At 43.5% G+C, this 22,223-nt stretch overlaps 1 protein-coding gene across 6 annotated transcripts in view; it reads right to left on the bottom strand.

Annotated features, from left to right (window-relative positions):
- TSPAN4 (tetraspanin 4) overlaps positions 1–22,223 on the bottom strand; it is a 726,272-nt gene that overhangs the window by 302,558 nt on the left and 401,491 nt on the right. For 5 of the 6 annotated variants that reach the window (XM_075065079.1, XM_075065081.1, XM_075065080.1 and 2 more), the window contains one exon: positions 3,903–3,982. In XM_075065079.1, coding sequence (XP_074921180.1) covers positions 3,903–3,982 — 80 coding nt within the window. Of the gene's footprint in view, positions 1–3,902; positions 4,462–22,223 lie in introns of those variants that run through there. The other variant, XM_032799247.2, reaches the window with a different exon arrangement.

Raw genomic sequence — 22,223 nt, 5'->3', positions numbered from 1 at the left:
AGTTGGCTTCTTAGATACCTTCATGCTGTTTCACATCTGGTACTTCTTGATGAAACATAGGAGCCTTGTCTTATAACAGGCTTATTCAAAGTGATACAAGCTACGAAAGTGAGATCTTGGAAGAGTGTTGCCATTTTCATAATGTAATAAAATCCTGTAATGATAAATAATAATTAATAATAAATAGTGTGTGATGTGTAATAAGCATGTCACAAAAACAAATTTTATATTTCCACAATCACTCCTTTTATAATTTATACTCAGGTAAAGGAGAAAATCCCTGGAAATATTCTTTTTTAGGAGGGGGTTCGCGAGACTTGCCATTTTGGTGAAAGGAGTTCACAGGCTGTTAAAGTTTGGGAACCACTACTCTAGCGAAAGGAACAGGCACAGCAGTGTCTGGGGTTATAAGCACAAAAGCAAGTTGTTCACTTCACTAACTGTCATGAGAAAACTTTGTGAGTGAGGAGGGCAAAAGGGAAACAATTTGGTCTTCCCTGGGTATTTCACAAAGAGAATATTCTGCCTAGCGATCAGTAGAAGAGGGAGATCTGTAGACTTCAGAATTATGGAGATTCAACAGAGGAAAAAGCAATTCTCTATAGCAAGAATATATATGGGCAAGTGTTACATAGCATGTGTCTAAAGCTGGGAGCATTTACAAGCCAATGCAGTGATACAATAATGACTGTATATAGCAACTCTCAGGGAATTGATAATACTATGGCAATTCCTTTACAAGTGATGCCTTCTAATAATTATAGGCCAGATGCTGATATATGTAGTCCAGCTTAGTAGTACTCTACTTTATGAGTAAGGGCTGATTTCAAATGAGATGCTTCCTAGAGGAAGGAACTATTGTCTCAGACTATTAAAATCTAGCCCTATGTAAATAACTTCTGGCACAGTGTAATAGCATTTAAACTACCAGCGGAATGGTTCACATTCCCAGCATTGGTCAGGCCCTTCAGTCAATGACACCTGCAAAACTTCCCAGTATTTTACCCAGCAACGGGAGAGGGGAGATTTTTGTTCTAATTTCACAAGTTGTGCAACAACTTGTACTGTCACAATGCAAGTCCAACACTTAATCCAATAAAGCATGCCAGGAATGTTTAAAATCCAGGCCTATGGGATTTCCTCCTCTATAAATGCACTGCAGTTAGAGCCAAGAATAACTCTGAGATATAAAATACTGAACCCACTGGAGATACACACTGTGGAACCATTCTCCCCTATCCCCCATTTTAGGTGGGAGATCACCACAGGTGAATGGAGAGGTATGGCGTGCATGGAGCCTAGCAATGGGGACAGAGGGAAGGTACAAGAGAGTAGAATTATACCTTACGAAAGGAGAATATAAGTATTTGCTCATCCAGAACATAAATTGGGAACAGCCTATTGGAGACATGAGGTTTCTGTCATTTAATGCAATGCTTTCTCTTTATTCTTGGAAAAAACCCTGCCGTTTCTATTTTAAAAGGTAAAGGATATCAAAATACTGTTTCTTTTCTGGCTTTCTATCGCCTGCCACTACATAACCATCTAGAAAAGTTGAGGGAAGAGAAACAGGATAAGGGGATAGCAAAAGCATTGGCAGGTACTCATACAAAGATAAATCCTGCTTGCACAGACACTTTGAAAAGTCTTTTTCTTTGGTTTCTCAGCAAATGCAGAAGCCATATGACTGGCAACAGTTTTAAAAACAAAACCCAAACTATCAATCCACAATCACTGCAAAATTGTCAAGTGTTGGAAATACATCCCACTCACTTAAAGCTGTATGCTTGTTAATAGCTTATATTTATTTACTCTCTGCAGTATGAGAAGCCGGAGATCTGCAACAGTTACAGCTACATACCATGCTAACCTCATTCGGACACTGCCATCATCAATTATCCCTCCTGTGCAGGAAGCGTGTCAAAGGGAAACAAAATAGAGAGCATGCTGCAGCACTTGACCCCACCTCCTCCCCCTGCTTGCACAGCTGAGTTAGTTCAGAGACTTCCTCGCTGAATGGTATTCTCTTTTCGAACAGCCCCCCCCAACACCACTACCCAATGCTTGGGGTAAGCTTTGATGTCTTCAGGGGGAGAAAAGCAAACCCTCTTTATCTGTCACTTTGAACGATTGCTAAGGCATTGCCTTTGTGAAACACTCCAAAGAAACAGTCTGCCATCAGTCCATTGTAAACGCATGCACGTTACATGCAGAAATACCTTGTAAAATATACAGGTATGCATCAGCGCAGGACGAATGGAATAAAAGGCAGCGGCACACAGAGAATATCCCTTGAGGGGCTGCCATGGCTAGTTTCAAAAAGGACTGTTCCTGCCAACATTCTGTGGGATTTCTCCAGCACAGGCTTCAGCTGGCTGACTGCGCTATAATCTCAGCCGGAGACGGACAATAGCCTTAGAAGAAGCATAAGGCTTAAAAGGGAAAGAGAGCCAGCGTTCCCATCTTTTCAGGAAGCTTTGGGGGTAAGGTCGGATAGACATCAGGAGATATTTCTGCCCCCAGCAGTGTGTGAGAGAATGTGAGTTGAAAAACAGACCGCAGTCCTACTCAAACGCTTTCTATCAGCTTATCTGAGGCTTTAAAAGGGCACTCTTTCTGTATTTCATAGTGCCTCTTAGTATGAGGCCAATTCAGTGGACTTGCATTAGTTTATCATGTCCTGAATTCTTGGTACCAGAGCGTTACACTAGTGCCGGAGGAAGTTACCTACACTCAGTGATTTCTGATGCACAAGGCACTGCAGCATGCGTGGAACAGACAATTGTACGGTAGTGCTTGATAAAGAGAATAACACTGTCACACACACACAAACCCCCTTCCTTATACCTCTGGCAACACATGAGAGAATGGAGAGTCTGTAGTAAGCAAAGCACCATTTCCAACCACAGCCCCCCACGACCATCCCCAAATGCCAATATGGTGCTGCCATTGTTTTACAACATTCCATCCTTCCATTTTGATGATCCACCGTGGGAAAATTCAGATGGAGTTACTGAAGATAGGCACTCCAATAAAACACCTTCCCATGCAGAGATCTGGATGGGGCTACTTTGAAACAGGAGGAACTCCCTTTCTCTTCTGCCTTGCCAATCAAGTCACTTCATTTTTACATGGGGAACAGCATTCATGATCCATATCCCTGACCGTGCTCCCTCAATCAGCCTCCAAATACCTCATTTTCCTGCGCCTGGTAGAGAAACACCCACTAGCTGACTTTTACCAGCTGTTTTATCTATTAAAATGACGACGTACAGATGTACGCACGTACATGCCATCATGTGTGCTCCGGTGACGCGTGAGTATTGGGTAAATCCAGGCCACAGAATAACAACCTCAGATAATTCAAACTAGGTGAGGCAGGCATTGCATTCCACCCATAGCTCAGAGACATTCACACAAGGACCCACAACTGCCGGGGAAGAAAAATCACCTGCAGACTCTTGATACAGGGCTTAATGCTGCAAGGTGCTGATCTAAAAGAACATTTAAGCGTATGCTTAACTTTAGCCATGTGAATAATCCCTCTGACTTCAATGAGTCTATTCATATACTTAAAGTTAACCACTGTATTCAGGAAGACAAAGGCATACATACCAGTGACCTTCTGTTCAGTATGTTTTGCCCTATATTAGGGTTGCGACCTACCTGTGTAGAACACAGGGAAATGGGAGGGTAAGGAGGGTACCCATATTACCTTGATCCTGGCATACCACAACCAAAGAAAGATTGGCCTAGACATTGCTTACATCCAACTTTCAGTGCTCACAAACTGGAGGAAACAATAAAAAAAAAACTTTCAATACCCAGTGTTTCCCCCGCACCTCTTACTAAAAAACAGGGACACAAAGACAAACATCTCTCGGTCTCAGATGCGTACTCACCCAGAAGAGAAGGTTGAAGACAAACATTAGGTACTTGATGCACTGCAGGCAGTTGTGAGCCATGCTGCACCTCTTCAGCTCTAGGAGAAAAATAAACGAGAGATCCAGGTAAAAGACAACGTACTTGTTCCCCTTCGGGGACGTGTACTTAGCCTTGGTGGCTTTAGGGCCCGGGTTGGTGTGGAATCCAAAAAATGAATTGCTGGCGGCCCCAAACTGGCCGCCATACATGCTGCTGTAGCGACGGAAGGCGCCATTTGGAAAACTGTAATCCTTGCTGTCCAAAGAAGGACTCCTGTGATAGGTCGATTCATCGGTGCTAGACCTGCGCATGGTGACTTCCGATTGTTCCACGGTTACTACTGATGTGACAGTTGTTGGATGTTGGCGGTGGGGGGCAATACGTTTATTTATTTTTTCCTCTCTCCTTATCCCCCTATTGCTTTGCACCAGCTGTTCTTTGGTCTGCCATTCTGTCGAGTTAAGTGTGCTGTAAAGCAGAGGTTGGCAAACTGGAGTCTGCTCAGCCAGGAGTTAGGGAACAGCGTGCTTCCGTGTGAGAGAGACTTCTGAACAAGTAAACATTCCCTTTGGTTTCACGCTTCCCCCCCAGCCCGCCCTACTACCAAAAAGCAAATGAAGAGACAGAGATATACTGTGCCCAAAGCAATTAATTTAAAAAAAAGGAAGTATGATCTTGCTTTTGTCGCAAATGCCATACAAAACCCTGGCTCCACATGCTAAACACACACAAAAGGGAAGGTGCACAGACTTGTGGGCAAGAACAGAAATTATCCAAAAGGCAAGCAGCTCCCATGCCCCATTCCTCTTTGCCACATTGCTCTGCCCTGAGATGCTCAGCTCACTTTAAAGATCCCTGTTTCTCCTCACACAGACAGAGCCTATGGTAAGTTAGCCACGGAGCTTCATTCACAGCGCTGCTGACACTCCTCTGTGACTCCAGTCCAATCATGCTCTCTGCTAGTATACAGTCACAGCTCTGTGGTCCATCCCTGCATCTGAAGCGAGAGGCAGAGAGAATGAGCGTTCTTACTGTATCTCATGAATGCCTGCTCAGCATTCTCTCTGGCTTCTGCCCTCCCCCAGCCAATCAAAATTATCCTCAGACAACATTGCTCCCGCACCAACACTACCTTGTTTAAAATAAAAACCTCCCCTTGGTTTCTTCTCAGCAAATCCAACATAAGCTGCTTTTAACCAATCACTGCACAGGTGGAAGGACTACAGTATGTATCTTAGATTTAACCAGGTCCATTCCCCTGGATTAATTCTATTCTCTATCAGTCCTGTGTACATCAAAGCTTGGTGCAGGTTTTAATCATCCTAGCTGCTAGTGGCTCCTCAGATTTATAGTTCTCAGCAAAGAGCAACTGAATTTAGATTTGGTCTGAAATGCAATTGGTCCTGCAAGGATTGGATATGCATATATTACAAATCCAGATTCACAGGTACACACATAAAATGTGCTACATATGGCATACACACAGAGTGCTATAGATGACAGCAAATGTATTAATTAATTCACTTATGACTATCAATCAGATTTTAGACCCCAAAAATCATAACAGTCCCATGCATATATATTTGTTTTTGCAGGAAATGCTATTAAAACTCACTTGCCGGAAGACTGGTCTGACCTATCTATTAAGTTTACTCAGTGTGGGGACTTCTCTTTTTACTTTTTTCCAAATCAGTATCATTTGACTTGTCACTCAGTTTAACGCTATTTCATTACATTTGCTTCTCTACCTACCTATCTGTTTTTCCATACTCAATCTACTGGGTTGGTGTCATGCGCTGTGTGTGGGGCTCACCTCCCCACAACTGGCCCAAGTTGCTCTAACACTTCAGCAACTAGTGGAAAATCTTTCACACAATGCAACTTTCTCAGAGAGGAAGCTTGTGCTTGTAGTCAAAACATTGGACTAGAACGCAGGAGAGCTAGACTCAATTCCCTGCTCTGTCACAGACTTCTGCCTCCGCTCCCTATCTGTAATATTAACACCTCATTTCTGCTATCCTTTGTCTTAGCAATTTATATTGTAAGCCCTTGAGACTGTCTGTTACTATGCATATTGGGGCAGTGTGAAGAGGTGGCTGGCTGATATTTTTAAAGATTTGTTCAGGTGAAGAAATAGCAATCCATTTATTTAACAGCGAAGTTGCCTTTCTTAGTTCATTCCTGCAAACATTTATAAACTGTGAAGACTTCCATTCATCTTCTTCCCCAAGATATAAATATACAGCACACACCTGCTGCTAGTATTAGAGAGAAAGCACTGCATTAGGTGCTAAGAACATTCCAACTCTGGCTCTTAGCCCACATGCCTCTACAGCCTTGTGTAAATAATAACTTTTTTGTACCCCAGTTTCCTTATCTATAACAACAAAGATATTTCACAAGTGGGGCTCTTCCAGGCCTACAGCAGCTGTCCTTCCCTTTCCTTACAGGTACAAACTCCATCCCCAATATAAACTCCTTCTCATCTAGGATACACAAACAGTCCAAAACAAACAATCCTTCCAGCTGTGAGCTTCTGATTCACCACTTACTTCTTCTGTAGCTTCCCTCTCTGCCTCCCTGCCTCTGGCTGTAAGGCAGGCAGACCCATTTGGCTGATGAGCTCAGCTGCCTCAACCTTACAGAACCTTAACCCTTCCCTATCTGGTCCCTGATTGCTGCAGATAAGCCCAGCAGAGGATGAAAATTTGAATCATCTGACTTCTATGAGGTGGCCCCAGTGTCTTCGTAAGACACAGATCGGTAGTGTACCCTGTCCATAACAATACCGACCCACCTCACAAAGGGATGATGGGGATTAATTAATGTTTGATAAAAAAAAATTTTTAGATGAAGAGTACTTAAGTATGGTAACAGCCTCTCCATGACCATCTCAACACAAAGTGTTTGCTATCATCATTTAATTCTGGTTGTTTCTTTTTAAACCACTTTGCTCATACCAAATATATCTAAGTGCCTCTGATGCACACATCCACTTGGTGCAGCCCAATGTACCTGGCATCTCTTAATACTCCAGAATGTGGGCAGGGTGACCAGACGTCCCAATAAAATTGGGACCGTCCTGATATCTAGGCGTTTGTCTGGATATTTCACAGTATTCCTTTTTTACCCCTCCACCGGTGACACCCCCCCATGTGTCCTGATATTTTCCTCCTCTCATCTGGTCACCCTAAATGAGGGTAATGAAGGGAATGATAATCCAAAGGGAATTTCCCCATGCATTTTAGAAGCAGGCTCTCTGTGCCTCTGCCCATGCCGTCCAAGTTTATCCTCACAAGGGCCCTGAGGAAATTCAGGGATTTTAACCATTAAACCTCCCTTACTTCCCATCTCTGTGCTGTACAGAGCAAATTCCATTCTCCAAGCAGTGAAACCCACGACCACTTCACCTAAAACAGCCTGAAAAGACGTCCATGGGAAAGAGTGAAGCACTTCTGCAGCAATCCCCACCTCTACCGACATGGGGGATGGAGAGTGGTGTAGGACGGAGGAAAGATTAGCTTTCTGTTAAAGGAGTGACTGAGAAGCAAAAATCTGGGTTCAATTCTCAGCTCTCCACAGACTACCTGTGTGACCTTGCACAAGTCATTTGGTAGCTTAGTTTATCTTCTACAAAATAGGGGTAACAATACTTCCCAAGCTCACAGGGATGCTGTGAGATTAAAAGAATGCTGAGGGGCACTCAGCTACTGTTATGATGGGCATATATGTGTGACCACATGCACCCCTGTATTCACCACCACTGTAATACTTGTACAAAATATGCCTTGGGGTATCATTTGAAAACTAATAACTGGCCGGTCAACATAATCATGGTGAAATGTGTGTAGCAACATATATGTGAAGTTATGAACATAAGTTGAAATCATGACCAAAGTGCATTCACCACTTGAGAATAGTAAACCTGTTTCTCAAAGAAAAAGGCCAAGCTGACACCTTACCAAAGCTGATGGCAATCACCTAACAGATGGAAACAGATCTGCATCTTAGTGAACAGCAGCATGAATCTCTTTCAGCACTTTGGGGAGGGAGCGGGCAATGGACCTATCGATCTAGACTGTGCAGGAGAGGGCTGGACAGTGCTGCACACACATTTTGGGGGAAATCCAGGACTGGGAGTGTGTTTGGGTCATCTTGCAACCAAGGCCATCCAGAGGATTCCGGGCCTGGGGCTGTCGGCGGCAGGTGGCTCCGATGGACTCCCGCAGACATGCCTGCAGAGGGTCTGCTGGTCCCGCGGCTCCAGTGGACCTCCTGCAGGCACACTTCGGATATTCCACCAGAGCCGCAGACCAGTGGACCCTCCGCAGCCACGCCTGCGGGAGGTCCACTGAGCCACAGACTGGCAAGGCAGGGCGCCCCCCGTGCAGCGAAATGTCTAGAGCCGACCCATTCGGTGGCGGGGGGCCCTTCTGTTCCGGAACCCGCCGCCGAAGTGCCCCGAAGAGCCGCACGGGGGGGCCCCCGCCAGCGAATTACCACCGAAGCAGACCGCCGCCAAAGTGTAGCCCTGTCAAGGTATTTTTCTCCCAGTTTGAACTTTAGCGTCCAAAAGTGGGGACCTGCATAGACACTTCTAAGTTTAATTCTAGCTTAGATCTGATAGACACTGCCACCAGCCAAAATATATGTTTGGCACACTTTCTGTTCCCCCAAAACTTCCCTGGGAACCCAGAACCCAAAACCCTTGGGTCTTAAAACCAGGAGAAATAAACCATTCCCTCTCCTTTCCCCTCCAGACTTTCCCTCCCTGGGTTACCCTGAGAGACTACACTGATCCATACTTCTTGGATCTTAAAACAGGAGAGAATAACCTTCCCCCTCCATCCGTTTCCCCACAATCCCTGGTGAGTTCAGACCAATCCCTTGGGTCTTAAACAAAGAAAAAAATCAATCAGTTCTTAAAAAGAAAGCTTTTAATTAAAGAAAGAAAAAGTAAAAATTATCTTTGTAAAATTAGGATGGAAAATGTTACAGGGTATTTAGCTCATATAGACTAGAGGGACTTCCCGACCCCAGCCTGAAATTCAAGTTACAGCAAAAAACAAGGTAAAAAACTTTCAGGCAAAATACACATTCACAAGTTAAGAAAACAAACATAAGACTAATCCGCCTTTTCTAACTAGTACTTACTATTTTGAACATGAGAGACTGTTTCAGAAAGATTGGGGAAACCTGGGGTGCACGTCTGGTCCCTCTTAGCCCCAAGAGCGAACAACAAACAAAACAAAGAGCACAAACAAAGACTTCCCTTCACCAAGATTTGAAAGTATCTTGTCCCCTTATTGGTCCTCTGATCAGGTGTCAGCCAGGTTCACTGAGTTTCTTAACCCTTTACAGGTAAAAGAGACATTAGCCCTTAACCATCTGTTTATGACAAGCTCACTCTTCGGCGGTAATTCGGTGGCGGGGGGCCCCCCGCCGCGGGTCTTCGGGGCACTTCGGCGGCAAGTCCCAGAATGGAAGGGCCCCCTGCTGCCAAATTACCACCAAAGACCGGGTTGCACTTCAGCAGCAGGTTCCGCTTCAGCAGTAATTCACTGGCGGGGGGTCCTTCCACCCTGGAGCGGAAGGACCCTCCCCCGGCGAAGACCGGGAGTGGAAGAAGCTCTGGGGTCCAGCCCCGCAAGAGTTTTCCAGGCCCCCCAGAGCGAGTGAAGGACTCCGCCCCAGGGGCCCCAAAAAACTCTCGTGGGTGTCCCTGCAGAGCCCAGGGCAAATTGCCCCTCTTGCCCCCCCTTCTGGGTGGCCCTGCTTGCAACTAGTAACCAAATCTGCTGGAAGCCAGAGTGTGACTGGTGTTTGCTGATAGACTGCTAGTGTTAGAGTTGCTGGACCAGGGCCATAGCTATATACAGACACTCAGGGCGCGACCTGCATGTTGTTTGGGAGGAGCCCAGGTTGGGAGCTACAGCAGCAAAGCATTGTGAGGCATCCCAGGTTGCAGGGCAGGGTTTACACTGCCCCTCACTGGTTTGGATTGCAGCCCATAATGCCATAGCATGTAAATAAAAAGAACTACCAAGTTAAAAGAATGGAGTGGCGTATGCAGGTTGCTAAGCACTGCCCCTTTCTTAGGGGCCAGCAAACACCCATGGATGTACAATGTGAGTGAGAAGTGATTCACCCCATTTAGCACACACCCCCTGTGAGCCTACAGAAATGCACACGATTATAAATGAAGCAATATAAAGAAAAACTAGATATAATGCCTCTCATACTCTGCTGAAATAGTGTCATGTCACCATTTACTACTAAAATTGGTGCCCCACAGTGTTTCCAGAGTATAATAGGGACCAGGTTAACATCTCCATTATAAACCCTATTTCTGAGGAGCTCAAAGCTAGTTCATTTTTACTGGCCTCCAGATATTACATTATGTGCAAATGCCATCCATTAAAACAGATTTGACCCTCCCTCATGGCAAGAAATCATTCACCCAATAAAAATAAACAGCAAATTCTCCAGCTTCTTTTCCCTCCTCCCCCTTTTCCCCTCACTTCCCAACATAAGGTCCTGGGGAACAGGAAGGAACCTGACACTCTTGAGAGGATGGCAGAGCACAAATATTAAAACCTGCCACACAATCAGTCCTTAATGCACGTGTGGATTTATTTATAAAGCCAAGACATGAAACAGAAGAAAGAGCTTCTAAAAGTGGCTCCTGGGTAATAAACAATAAACATCATACAGGGCTACCTTTCAGACAGGAGTCTTTCCACACTGAGGTGGCCAGACATAGGCTAGTGCCAGGGTACTCCAATATGAAGGATGGGTCCACCCTCAACCTTCACCACCCCAGTGACAATATGGCTCACAGTATTGGCAGCTCTTTTAAGGCAGTGTTTCTCAAATGCGGCCATCAGGGGCTTTTCTTGTGGCCACAGCCTCCTGGGCTATTATGAGGTTGGGAGGAGGAGAAGTAGCGAGTGACCTCTCTCCCCCCCGCTGTTGCTCCTGGATGCACTGTCTTGGTGTTGATTGCTGGGGTGCCAGCAGGAGTGGCCCTTTGGTGACACCTGGGGCACAGTGTTGGAGAACAAGGCAGCCAGTGAATTCCCCACCTTCCCAGGGGTGGTTGGGCTCAGGCTTCAGCCCTGGAGTGGTGGGGCAGCACGCTCTGGCCACAGGGCTTCGGGCTCCAGCCCCCCACTGCCTCCCTCTCATCCACCCTATTCCTCCTGGCCCCTGCTGCCTCTCCTGACCCCCCCCCTTCCCCCATCCAGGGCTTAGTTTGTCCCAAGCTTGACAGGGCTGAGTAAATCTGCTGTGAAAAGCAATACTTGTATGTCTGTTAGTATCACAACAGACTTACTACCTAGCAATAAAAAAATTACAATGATTTGGACACATATATGTGCATATTTATTTGTTTTTCCTAAAGCTAATTAAGTATTTTAGGAAAAAGTGTGAGAGCGGCCACTAGCAAGAGTTGGTAGCCGCACTCTTAGGCCACCAAAAAATTTGTATCAAGAACCCCTGTTTTAAGGCATCTTTTTGGCAGGGAGATAGATATCAGACGGAAGAGAGAATAGCAATCTGTTGCTCACTATCGGTTTGAGCACTGGCCTGCTAAACCCAGGGTTGTGAGTTCAATCCTTGAGGGGGACATTTGGCGATTGGTCCTGCTTTGAGCAGGGGGTTGAACTAGATGATCTCCTGAGGTCCCTTCCAACCCTAATAATCTATGATTCTAATATACAGTAATTCAGTGGCTGATAACACACACATATAGAATCCACCTCTTTTTGATTAAATCTGTTATAAATTAGAAATTCCTGCAGGAGACGGGAAGAAGTTTTGCACCTCAAATGCAGAGCCCTATAGAAACAGCATTGCCATCAAAGGGCTAGATTCTGACTTGGACCATGTGCCCGCAAGGCAGTCAAAATCCTCCTAACCACTATCCAAGGGCTACCTGGACTTTAAATATGGGTGATTATGAGTAAACAGGGCTACTCACTTGTTCCCTGCCTGGAGCAAGTGAGCAGGAAAAAGCAAGGAATGGGCAGAGCCCCCTTGGTCTCCAGCCAGAGTAGCTGAACCAGTCCAGGAGGGAGGTAGTAATTTTCTGCTGATATAGGCCAGCAATAAATTAATCCCCTCGTTGAGCAAGGAAAAAACAGGGAAGGAATCCCAAACCAGACGACATTAATCTTTATTACCCATCCACTTGCCACATTCTCAGTTGCATCCGTACATTGTTATCCTTTGGCCAGTTCATATTGATTCTCACATACAAGAAAGAAATCACTGTGCAGTCTCACTAACAGAGATTCAGTTGGTGCGGATTTCAGTGATACACTAACATTTATGTTGTGATACCTCTGTCCACATTGGTGTGAGTGGAAGTGTCATGTCATGGTGGAGTAGATTTACGTCACAAAATCCTGGCCCATGGAGTAAAGAAGATTACACAGTAATAACGTAAAACAAAGTCCTGGCAACAGATCAATACTGTAACAGGCATAGATGTTAAAAGCGGAATTGCAACAACTCCATTACCCTTTTACGTCCTGTCTCTGAGCAATCTCATCCATTTACGTGGCTTCAGGTATCATCTCTATATTCCACTCACAAATCTACCTCTTCACTCCTAATCTGTCTCCTTCCATCCAGCCATTTTGGCCTGTCTCTTTGACAACTCCTCTTAGCTGCCTCCTCCTCTGCTTACACTTAAAGTGAAAACCAAACTCCTTATCTTCCTTTCCTAAACTTACTCAACTTTACCCCTTTTCTATCATGATTAACCAAACTGCCATCTTTCCTGCCACATGGGGCTGTAATCTGGGAGTTATATTTGGCTACTCCCATACCCAGGCCACCTCCAAATTCTCTTCCTTCCTCCTCCTCAAGAGTTCCAAGGTCTATGCTTTCCCTTCTATCACTGTGGGTAAATCTTGCAGAGGCAGATTTGAAGTCAATTGAAACCAATGGATTTTGGATCACTCCTTCATTGTGTCCACCTTCACTACTACATCCTCCCTCCTCTATGACCGCACACACACACACTCCCCTCTTTGATCCACACAAGATACGGTGACTTAACTCATCATCTTTCTTTGTCAGTTTGTGCACGTCACTCCTTTCTTTGAATCATTCCAACAGCTTTCCATTTGCTATTGCTGGAACTTTAAGCTTCTTTTCACTGTCTTCAAAGCTCTAGATAACTCTGTCCCTGCCCTTAATCAAGCTGGTCTCAACTTGCATTACCCCCTCTCCTATGCTCCAGCAGTGTTGCTACCTTCAACAGCCCATTTATCATTTTCTCACAGAAAAACCTACAACATATTCTCCTATGCTGCCTCCTACATATGGCCCAAGAATCCTTTGCTCATCTGCAAGAATCCTACTTTATCCTTCTTTCCAAGAATTTTCCCTTTAAATTGTGGAGATGATTCTAGAGCAGTCAAAACTGTTACCAAGTAGCTGACCAAATAAAAATGACAAACCACCACAAAAAATATAGTTTATTTAGATGTCTCCCTCTATTCTTGTACCATGTGTATGTGCAGCACTGCACTCTACTAGATCGAAAATTACACTGTTCAAGCATATGTGGTTCCAAGACCTAATACTATCACAGGAATGTCTCTTTCATAGGTTACTGTGATGGTTCCATGGGTTAGTATGATAATAAATCAATTATGGGTTTATTAATACACAGTAAATACTTTAACATGTTAATTAAATATACATACACAGAGACCTTCAGTGCTTCACATTAAAGCATTAATTAAAACTGATTGCACTGCTTCTCTCTCTGCAACAAGATAACTAGTAAACAAACCTCCTTTCTGCTGTTTTTCCAATGCGCACGTAAAGCCTTAAGAGTTGTTGTGAGGTCAAATTTGGCCCCAAAATGTAGGTTTGTAAAAACAAGCTCTTCCAAAGGCTAAGCCTAATAAAAATGTTTCCATTATACTTTTAAATGTTACAAGAGAATCTTTTTTTAAAATATATAAATAAGCATTCCTCTGACCTGTTTGCAACTCCAGTACTGGAGAGTGAAACTGAAAAGAAAAAAAAAATCACGAAGCTGACAAGTCTATTTTCATTGTCTAAGCCTAGAGAAATGCAAAAAGTAAACACAGAACATCAGCAGTGAAAGATGCATTTGAAAGATTTTTTTAAAGTTCTTTTGCTGTTAATAATCCACAGCTATCAAAACCACAAAGAACTAACTTCTTTCACAATATGGGCGTCCCTGGTGTTCCATTGACCTGCACTGTGTGCAGTCGTTTACACTCAGCCAAAGTGAGGACAACGCACGTGCTCTGATCTGGAAATATTTTACACTCATTTTGCACAGCTGTAAATGATTTTTACAATGTGCAGGACAACAGAGAATCAGGCTTATGATTTTTGATCTGACCATGTCCCTGTAAGATAAATGGTGGAACAGAGCCATTTAAGGTACATAGTCGCTGTTCAAAAGGCAGAGAGCTCTCTAACGTGATCAGACATACGTGAGCACATTGACAGATGGCTGTATTATTATTATTATTATTATTATTATTATTAATTATTTGCATTGGAGAGCAGCATTCCCATCTATAGGACAAGGAGTCGAGGATCTGATGAATCATTGTCATAGTACGCTAGCCTTAATCGATGTAATGACCCCTCTCCTCCCATTCTCCCACATAGATTTTCTTGATTTTCTTACATGCTGCACCGAAGGTCTGAAACTTGAATGCCGACGTAGAAAACTAAGGCTGAAACAGACAAGCTGAAACAGAAAAAATATGGTTAAAGTCCATGATCAAAGGATATATCTTGCTGCCCCCTGACTTCTGTGTTTCTCCTGCATTTGCTTCTTGTGGGGAGGCAATGGGAAATAGTGAGAGCAGCAGGTTTTGGAGATGGCTATCAGGCCTCTGTGAGGGGGACTAAGCTCCCGGAAGAATGTGCATTGGGCCTGGTTATGCTGTTTTTGTATGTACAGTTCCTGAACAAAGAGGGATTATATGTAAGTGAGATAGGCCCAAAAATCCTAATAAGAGCTGAACAGGCAAACCAACAACTTGTTTGTCATATTCTGGGCTGACACCACAGGGTTCACCTGCTTAAGTAGCAATATTTTGGCATATGATGGAGTGGGAAGCTTAGGATGAGTATCAATTTAACAGCCTTTTATCATAGACAGAATTATGAAAAAGTTCATAACCACAGTGGAACCTATTTCAGTGAGAAACCGAATGAACAGTTAAAGAAGGAGAAGGAAAAGGCCCTAGGGATTTGCCTTGCAGTTGTTTATTGCAGCATGCAACACATTCCTTCCCTTTTGTTTACAGGGTCCTTGCTTTGGCATTTGCAATTTTAGCAGCTAGACTTTCAGTTTAAAGAGACTAAGCCATGGATATTAGAATGTAAGTGATGCTCTGATAGGGGAGGGGAGAACAGACATCCTAGAGGTTTGCTCAACTATTTGAATTTACCAGTCTTTTGGTACCCAAGCGCTCTGTCTAACTTCTTTTCTTTCAAGAGCTACTGATGCCACCAACAAAACTTTGAAAAACATTCAACTCAGAAGCAATTCCACTTACATAGCAGATATGTTTTCTATAATTATCTTTCCTTATAAATTAAGGAAATTTGCATGAAAAAGGATATTCACTTAACAGCTCTTCCTCTCCTCCTGCTGATATACACCTGAAGTCATGATCTTTAGTTCATGGCATAATTAGTTGCTATGGAAATAATAAAATCATAGAAAAGATATTTTGGGCATGATTTGCAATAGCCTTTATTTATGCATGCGCAAAGTTGCATACGCAGGAATTACCCCACTTTTTATGTGCATTCACCTATGTGCAAAGGTGAAGTGCAAATGTGATGGAATTTACACCCACAAACTCAGCCGGGCACATGGGATTTGCTCATGACAATTCTAGCATCTGCAAGCCCAAATAGCAGTGCAAAGAAAGTAGAGGAGCTGATGTGTGTGCGTATGAGCAAAGTGCTTGCTCCTAAGCCCAGTGGAATCAGTGCAAAGACTGTCTTTGACAGAGGACTCCGGATCAGGCTCAAAGTTCTATGTGCATAACTTGGAGGCCTCCTTTTCCATACTGGGCCAAGTTTCTTGTACATTTCTCTGTTAACACAGGAGTTTTCCTTGGGTGTTTTAGTGCTTTGTGCTGTCTAATATTTAGTTTCCCTAGGAATAACTGTTTATTTTTATGTCATGAGCAGAGAGAATTATTGCTTCAGATGAAGGATAAGCAGCTCTAGCAGATGAACTCTTAAAAACCAGAAGACCAGTTCTCCTGCCAATGCCCTCAGTAATAAAGAACAAAGGAATAGAAATGCAGATCACGTGACATTCTGTATAAGCTGAGTCGTTGCCCAAAGAGAATCTTTGCCAGACATTTCCATGCAGAGTCAGCAGCACTGTACAGCACCAGTGCAATATATGTGGTAATTTTCTTAAAATTAGGTTGCATCTTCTAACCTGAAAGATCAGCTGAGGTTCAAAAAAATAGCACTTCAAACACACAGCCAGTAAACATGCTCCTGCTGTCTAGTACAAAGTGATGAATCAGACCTAAAAATCACTGTAACTGCCCACAGGCATAGTAACTTGAGATGGCAGGTATTTTAAAGCAGCTGTGAAAAGGGAAAAAGAAACACCATTGGTTTTTAACAACGATAATCATTTGTTGTATCCTAGCCAGCACATAATTTTTATTACTCTCAATTCTGCAGCTGCAGAACAATAAATTCAAAATTAATTGTTTGCTTCCACACTTCTTCAAAAACATACATTTAAAGTCAAAATTGTCAAAAAGCCAAAAGTTAAGCTCCTACATCCACAAGCAGGCTTCTAAAATAAGTTTCAAAAGCAATGAGTACCCAGACGTTCTCACTGATTTTAATGGGAGTTGCTGGGTGCTTGGCACTTTTGAAGATCAGGTCACTTAAGCCCAAATTCAGCAAAACACATAAGCATGAGCTTAATTTGCAATTCAGTGGAACCGTGGGCAGCACATGAACAGCAGGCTGGGGGAAGCTAGCCCCCACCCCTTCCGCTTGAGGCCCCACCCCTTGCATGCACCTCCCCCTATCAAAGCCCAGAGCCCCTCCTCACTGTGGCCAGCGGCCCCTGCCCCAGGCTAGTGCCCTCAGCCCGAGTGCCAGGAGGGTTGCAGCTGTGTGCTGCCCGCCTTCCTGGCACTGGGGAGCTGGGGCTGTGCCCACCTGCCCTCCTGGCATTCCAGAGCTAGAGGGGGCTAGCCTGGGGCAGGAGCCGGTGATGAGGTGCTCCCCGCTCCGGCAGGGGGAGGTACATAGAAGGGGTGGGGCTGGGGTCTAGCCTCCCCCAGCCTGCAGTTCACATACCAGGGCCACTGCACACGGGGACTGGAGCCACACTGCCGCACACAGAGCAGACAGGAAGCAGGAGGGGGGAACCTGGGGACTCCGCGTGAGCGAGGCCACGGCTGGCTGTTTGGGGAGGACCCACCGCCCATGAGTGGAACTACTCATGTACATACAGATAAGTATATACTTAAATGCTTTACTGAATCAGGGCCATATTTAGGGGTGTGAGAGTGTGATTTTCAAAAAAGTCCAGCTGGTGCCTAACTCCCTTAGGCTCCTTTGAAAATCCCTGATGAAATATAGACAAACTTCTTTTTTTGAAAAGGACTTAAACTCCTGTGGGGAGCTACAGTTTCTTTTTGGCTCGATCTTTTCCATTTGAAAGATAGTAACTTCTGAGGATAAGTAAAAGAACATTACTTTTTATAGGCAGCTAAGCCAAAATATTAGGGAGGTTCTACAGCACCTATCCAGAATGTAATCCTTATAAAGCAAGCTTCACCAGAGAGCGTTTAAAATTAAACTGAAATATGAAACAGTCTGCAGCAAATTAAATGACTTAAACAGAGTATTTGAAAATGAATAATAAACAAAACACTAGGTGACTATTAAATTTTAATATGAAAAAGCAATGCACCTGTTTAATGTGATTAACCAGATATATACAATGCCATCAGCTACTTTCCTTCCTTCTTGATGTATAAGGAACCATGGAGGCTTATCTCATCCTAAATACTGACAGTAAACAGCAGGGGTTCTTTTTCCCTGACATCTCTGTAGCCACTCAAGCAAAAAAGGGGGAACTCCTGCTATCTGAGAAATGTTATGTGCAGGCAAGGGCATGAGCTTTTGTCTTCTGACTCCCCATACTTAGCATACAGAACAATGAGAAATCAGATCCGGCTTTAGAGGATCAGCAGAGAAGCTTCAGAATAAAATATTGCAACTCACCGCACAACGCAAGTGCCTGAAAATGAAAACATTTAAATTCACAAAATATTTAGTTTTAATTATAACAAAAGATATTTAGGACCCAAATCTCCGCTGGCATAAATTGACCCCACTAAGGTCCCTCTTCTCCTAAATGTTATCCACTCTCTAGCTGCCAGGCATCCAAGCTCCTGTGCCCAGCATCTGTCCCTGGAAGCAACCTGTTCTATCACCTAAGCAATATGAGGGACCTCAGGCAAATCTGAAAAGATCTGGTCTATTTACAAATCTTTAATTAATTCCTATCAGATGGAGGCTATGTCACTCTCCTTGCCCCTTACTTCTTTTTCTTTCCATTCCTTTATTTTTTTTGTTCATTTTGCCTTTCCCTGTCCTTTTGGGAGGAAAAAAACAATAAAATATAAACAAAACAAATGGACCCAGCTACATTTAAATCACTGGATCAGCACCCATCTATTTACATCACCGCACAGATACCTTTAACCTTATATTCCCCTGTTGAAGTTTCTTACTTGACTGTTAGACACTGAAGACTTATGTTGTTACTCAATGAGGCCTCAATTCTGCAAACTTAAGTTAAATAAAATGCATGCTAAGTCCATGCCTATTCACCAAAGCAGTTAAGCCTATATTTAACTTTAACCAGAGACTTAAGTATCAATTGAAGTCAGTGTAACTTAAGAACATATTTAAATGCTTTGCTGATTGGAGAGGAGCTAAAGCATATAAATTTATGCATTTATTGAACAAGTGCCTAAGAGGAATTTTCAGTTTTTAAAATATTCTCCCATTTGGAATATTTGCTGAACTTCTGAATTTGGATAGAAAAACAAAACAAATGTATTGTATATAAAACTAAGTCACTGCACTCTCAGGGTCAAGCCCGCAACCACAACGCAGTTGTTACTTTGTTATATGTATGGCCATTCCTCAGGGTGGCCATAGGTAGGTTGGTTTGTTACTTCTCTTCATCGGACCATTATGAATTAAACAAGGAAGTTGTCTGAGGTTGTTTCCACGCAAATGATATTGTCAGGGATGGCAAGGAATGGAGACTAAAGAATGCACAGTGATCATCCATTCACTTCCTTGATTTACAACTTTTTCCTTTCTCTAACTGTATATTTTATCAAGTCTCCAAAAATTCCCACAGCAAAATATGCAATCAGAGCATCACAGTAATGGTTCTGAACATTAAAGGTTATGGGTCAGATCCATCTCTGGCAAAAGATGGCATAATTCCATTGATGCCAATGAATGCAAAGTCAGCTCCGTGAATTCTATAGAATTTGGCCTAAGGAGTGTAATTCTGAGTTTTTCTCTAACTGTTCAAACTTGTAGGGAAGCTTTCCTATCGCTTTTTAAGAATTTAAATAAATAAATAAAGCAACTAGGAGCACTCAGCCAACTGGACTGCTTGAATGTTCTCACCTTTCCTTGTGGAACAGAGATGCCATCCTTCCCAATTAAACACCCATGCAACACTTTGGGCTTGATTCTTGGCACCCTGTAAATTCACATTGCACTGACAGAGCAGCACAAACTGACCATGAAGCAGATGAGAACTCCCCAATGTGGGAGAATCCTAACCTGATACAGCTTTATGCTACTTACTTCTTCACCTTCTAGCATAAGAAGCACGTCAGGAGTGGGAGCCAGTTGATCCTCAGCCAGCAAAATGGCTCATAGGGAGCTGTTCCTGTTACCACAAAATAAAGCAGACTTGAGGCTACTCTGAAATATGCCAGGGGCTACATCTGCTCCTGACTAGCCCCGAAATTGCTGGGGATGGAAAACTTCAGCAAGCTCAGCTCAGGTGCATCTGAGGATCGATCCTTATATCTGAAACTAATGAAGGCAGGGACATAAAACTGTGGATGATCTAAAAATAACTGCTAAGAATATCAAGCTGGTTTATGAAATATAGAAACAGAGATAGTGATCTTTCCATAGGAGATTCAGACCGTATCTCTTTCCTTATTACAGTGCCCAGGTGTTTTCACTAGGGCAAGAGAGAATCTCCGATTTGATTGGGGGCACTTAATATGCATAACCATCTCCAGACATTTGAAGATTGCCATATAGGTCTAGCAGTACCAATAAAATTGCTATAAAATGGTATATAATTGTGAGCCTATTAATCTTTAATTAGAATGCCTTTTCTGAGGGCCACCCAAGCCTTGTGTTTTGGGAGAAGACATGCTTACTTTAAATTACTATCTGTTAATGTCCACCCATTTTATCTGGGCCTATGGTAAACTATCATAAAGCTACAGCTGTTCCCACTCTGCGTAAAGGGATTTGTTACGTCAAAGGCTGGAAAGTATTTCTTAGGCCAAAGTCAATTTGAAATCTGCTAAAACTGATCTTCACTTGCCTCCATCTGTTCTGGAATAATAATAAATAATAATAAGGCTTCAGTAGAAACATACCCCCATTAAAATTCACCTTATCATACAAGATTCCTTATGGTTAAAACTTGCTCTAATGGCATAAACCTCATTTTCCTTGACAAACCTATGGCATAAATTCCACAATCCGTGCACTACATGGGTAAATTGCTCCAAGGATTCTAACCCTGGGATAGTTTCACCACTGCAACATGCTCTATTTGGCAACTCCGAATGCAGCCATAAGCATTATGGGTCCTGGCATGATCTCTCCTCAGCCTCACCAGTTCCTGGATGTCCAACTCTGATAAAAAGGGAACCATGCCACAGCCAGCCTTGGCACAGGCTAATTTACAAATCTGATTTCCCTGAGTGTAGCTATTTGCATACCTTATAAACTAGTGTGTCATTTCATTGGAAGCCAGTGTACCACAACTGCATATCAGAGGGAGGGTTTTTTTTTGTTTTTTTTTTTAAGATATTAGACACTCACTGATTGTAGCTTGACAGCTCTGGAGTCAGTTAGATGATAAAGGTCCCATTACCTGTTGGTTGGCTCCAAATCTATAGAAAGCGACACATTCGGCACAAAGAAATGCACACTTTACATGTCTTCTGGTTTTCTTAATCCCAAACTACAAATCACAAAATCCACATAACAAAAACCACAAATAAGAGGATTACACAGAAGGTACCCCTTTCTCTGGCCCTAGGGATAGTCTGGTCTCAGCTGCTTATTCAAGCTCAGCAACAGACTTCAAAACAACCTCTTCTCTTCTTATAGTCCCAGTGGCTCCCAATAAGAAGATAACTGGCTTTAGCTCAACTTGGCAACATTCCCCCATGGCTGCATTCCCCAGCAAGCCTGCCTGGCACCCACTTGCAGCTCTCCACTTCCCCTGCCAAAAAAGCAGGTGGGGGGTTATCCACCTTGTCAAAGAGATAACCGCAAGGCTGGCCAGGCCACTGTTGAGCCTACCTTTACATTGGTTTGCAGAGTCCAAGTGCTTCTAGATCAGAGCGGACAACATTTAAAAGGTTCTCTTTCATTAAAAAAAATAAAATTAATAGAATGTAATACCATCATCCCAAAAAGTAACCCATACTATGCAAATGAGAGAGCAGGCTGGGCAGGAGCTGGCTGGTAAGTGCTCTAAGAGGGATTTAAGCCACTGACCTATGCTGAGCATTGATTGGAAGGGGAAAACACATTCATGACTGGGGAAAATAGTAGGGCATTAAGGCAGATGCTGCTCTGTTATTGGACAGGTTCCCCTGGGGACTGAGGAAGGATGATCTTGTGGTTAATGTACCTGGCTAGGACTCAGGAAATCTGGGTTCAATTCTCTTTTCAGACACAAATCACTAAATTTCTCTGTGCCTCAGCTCCTCCCAGGGGTAAAACTGTTTCTTTCTCCACCTAGTTCATGTCAGCTCTCCATATGTTCACGCCCAGCACAATGAGGCCCACGTCTTGTTTGGGCCCTCTAGATGCTAGTTTAAAGGCTTGTCTACGCAATGAGGTAATGTGCACTACAGGGGTGTGATTTCTAAAGTGCACTCCTGTGATGTACATTAATTGGTCCATGTAGATCCTGCTGATGCACACTAACG

The sequence above is a fragment of the Chelonoidis abingdonii genome, chromosome 4, assembly GCF_003597395.2.
Source record: "Chelonoidis abingdonii isolate Lonesome George chromosome 4, CheloAbing_2.0, whole genome shotgun sequence".
Taxonomy (NCBI): Eukaryota; Metazoa; Chordata; order Testudines; family Testudinidae; genus Chelonoidis; species Chelonoidis abingdonii.
This window is presented reverse-complemented; position numbering and strand designations above follow the sequence as displayed.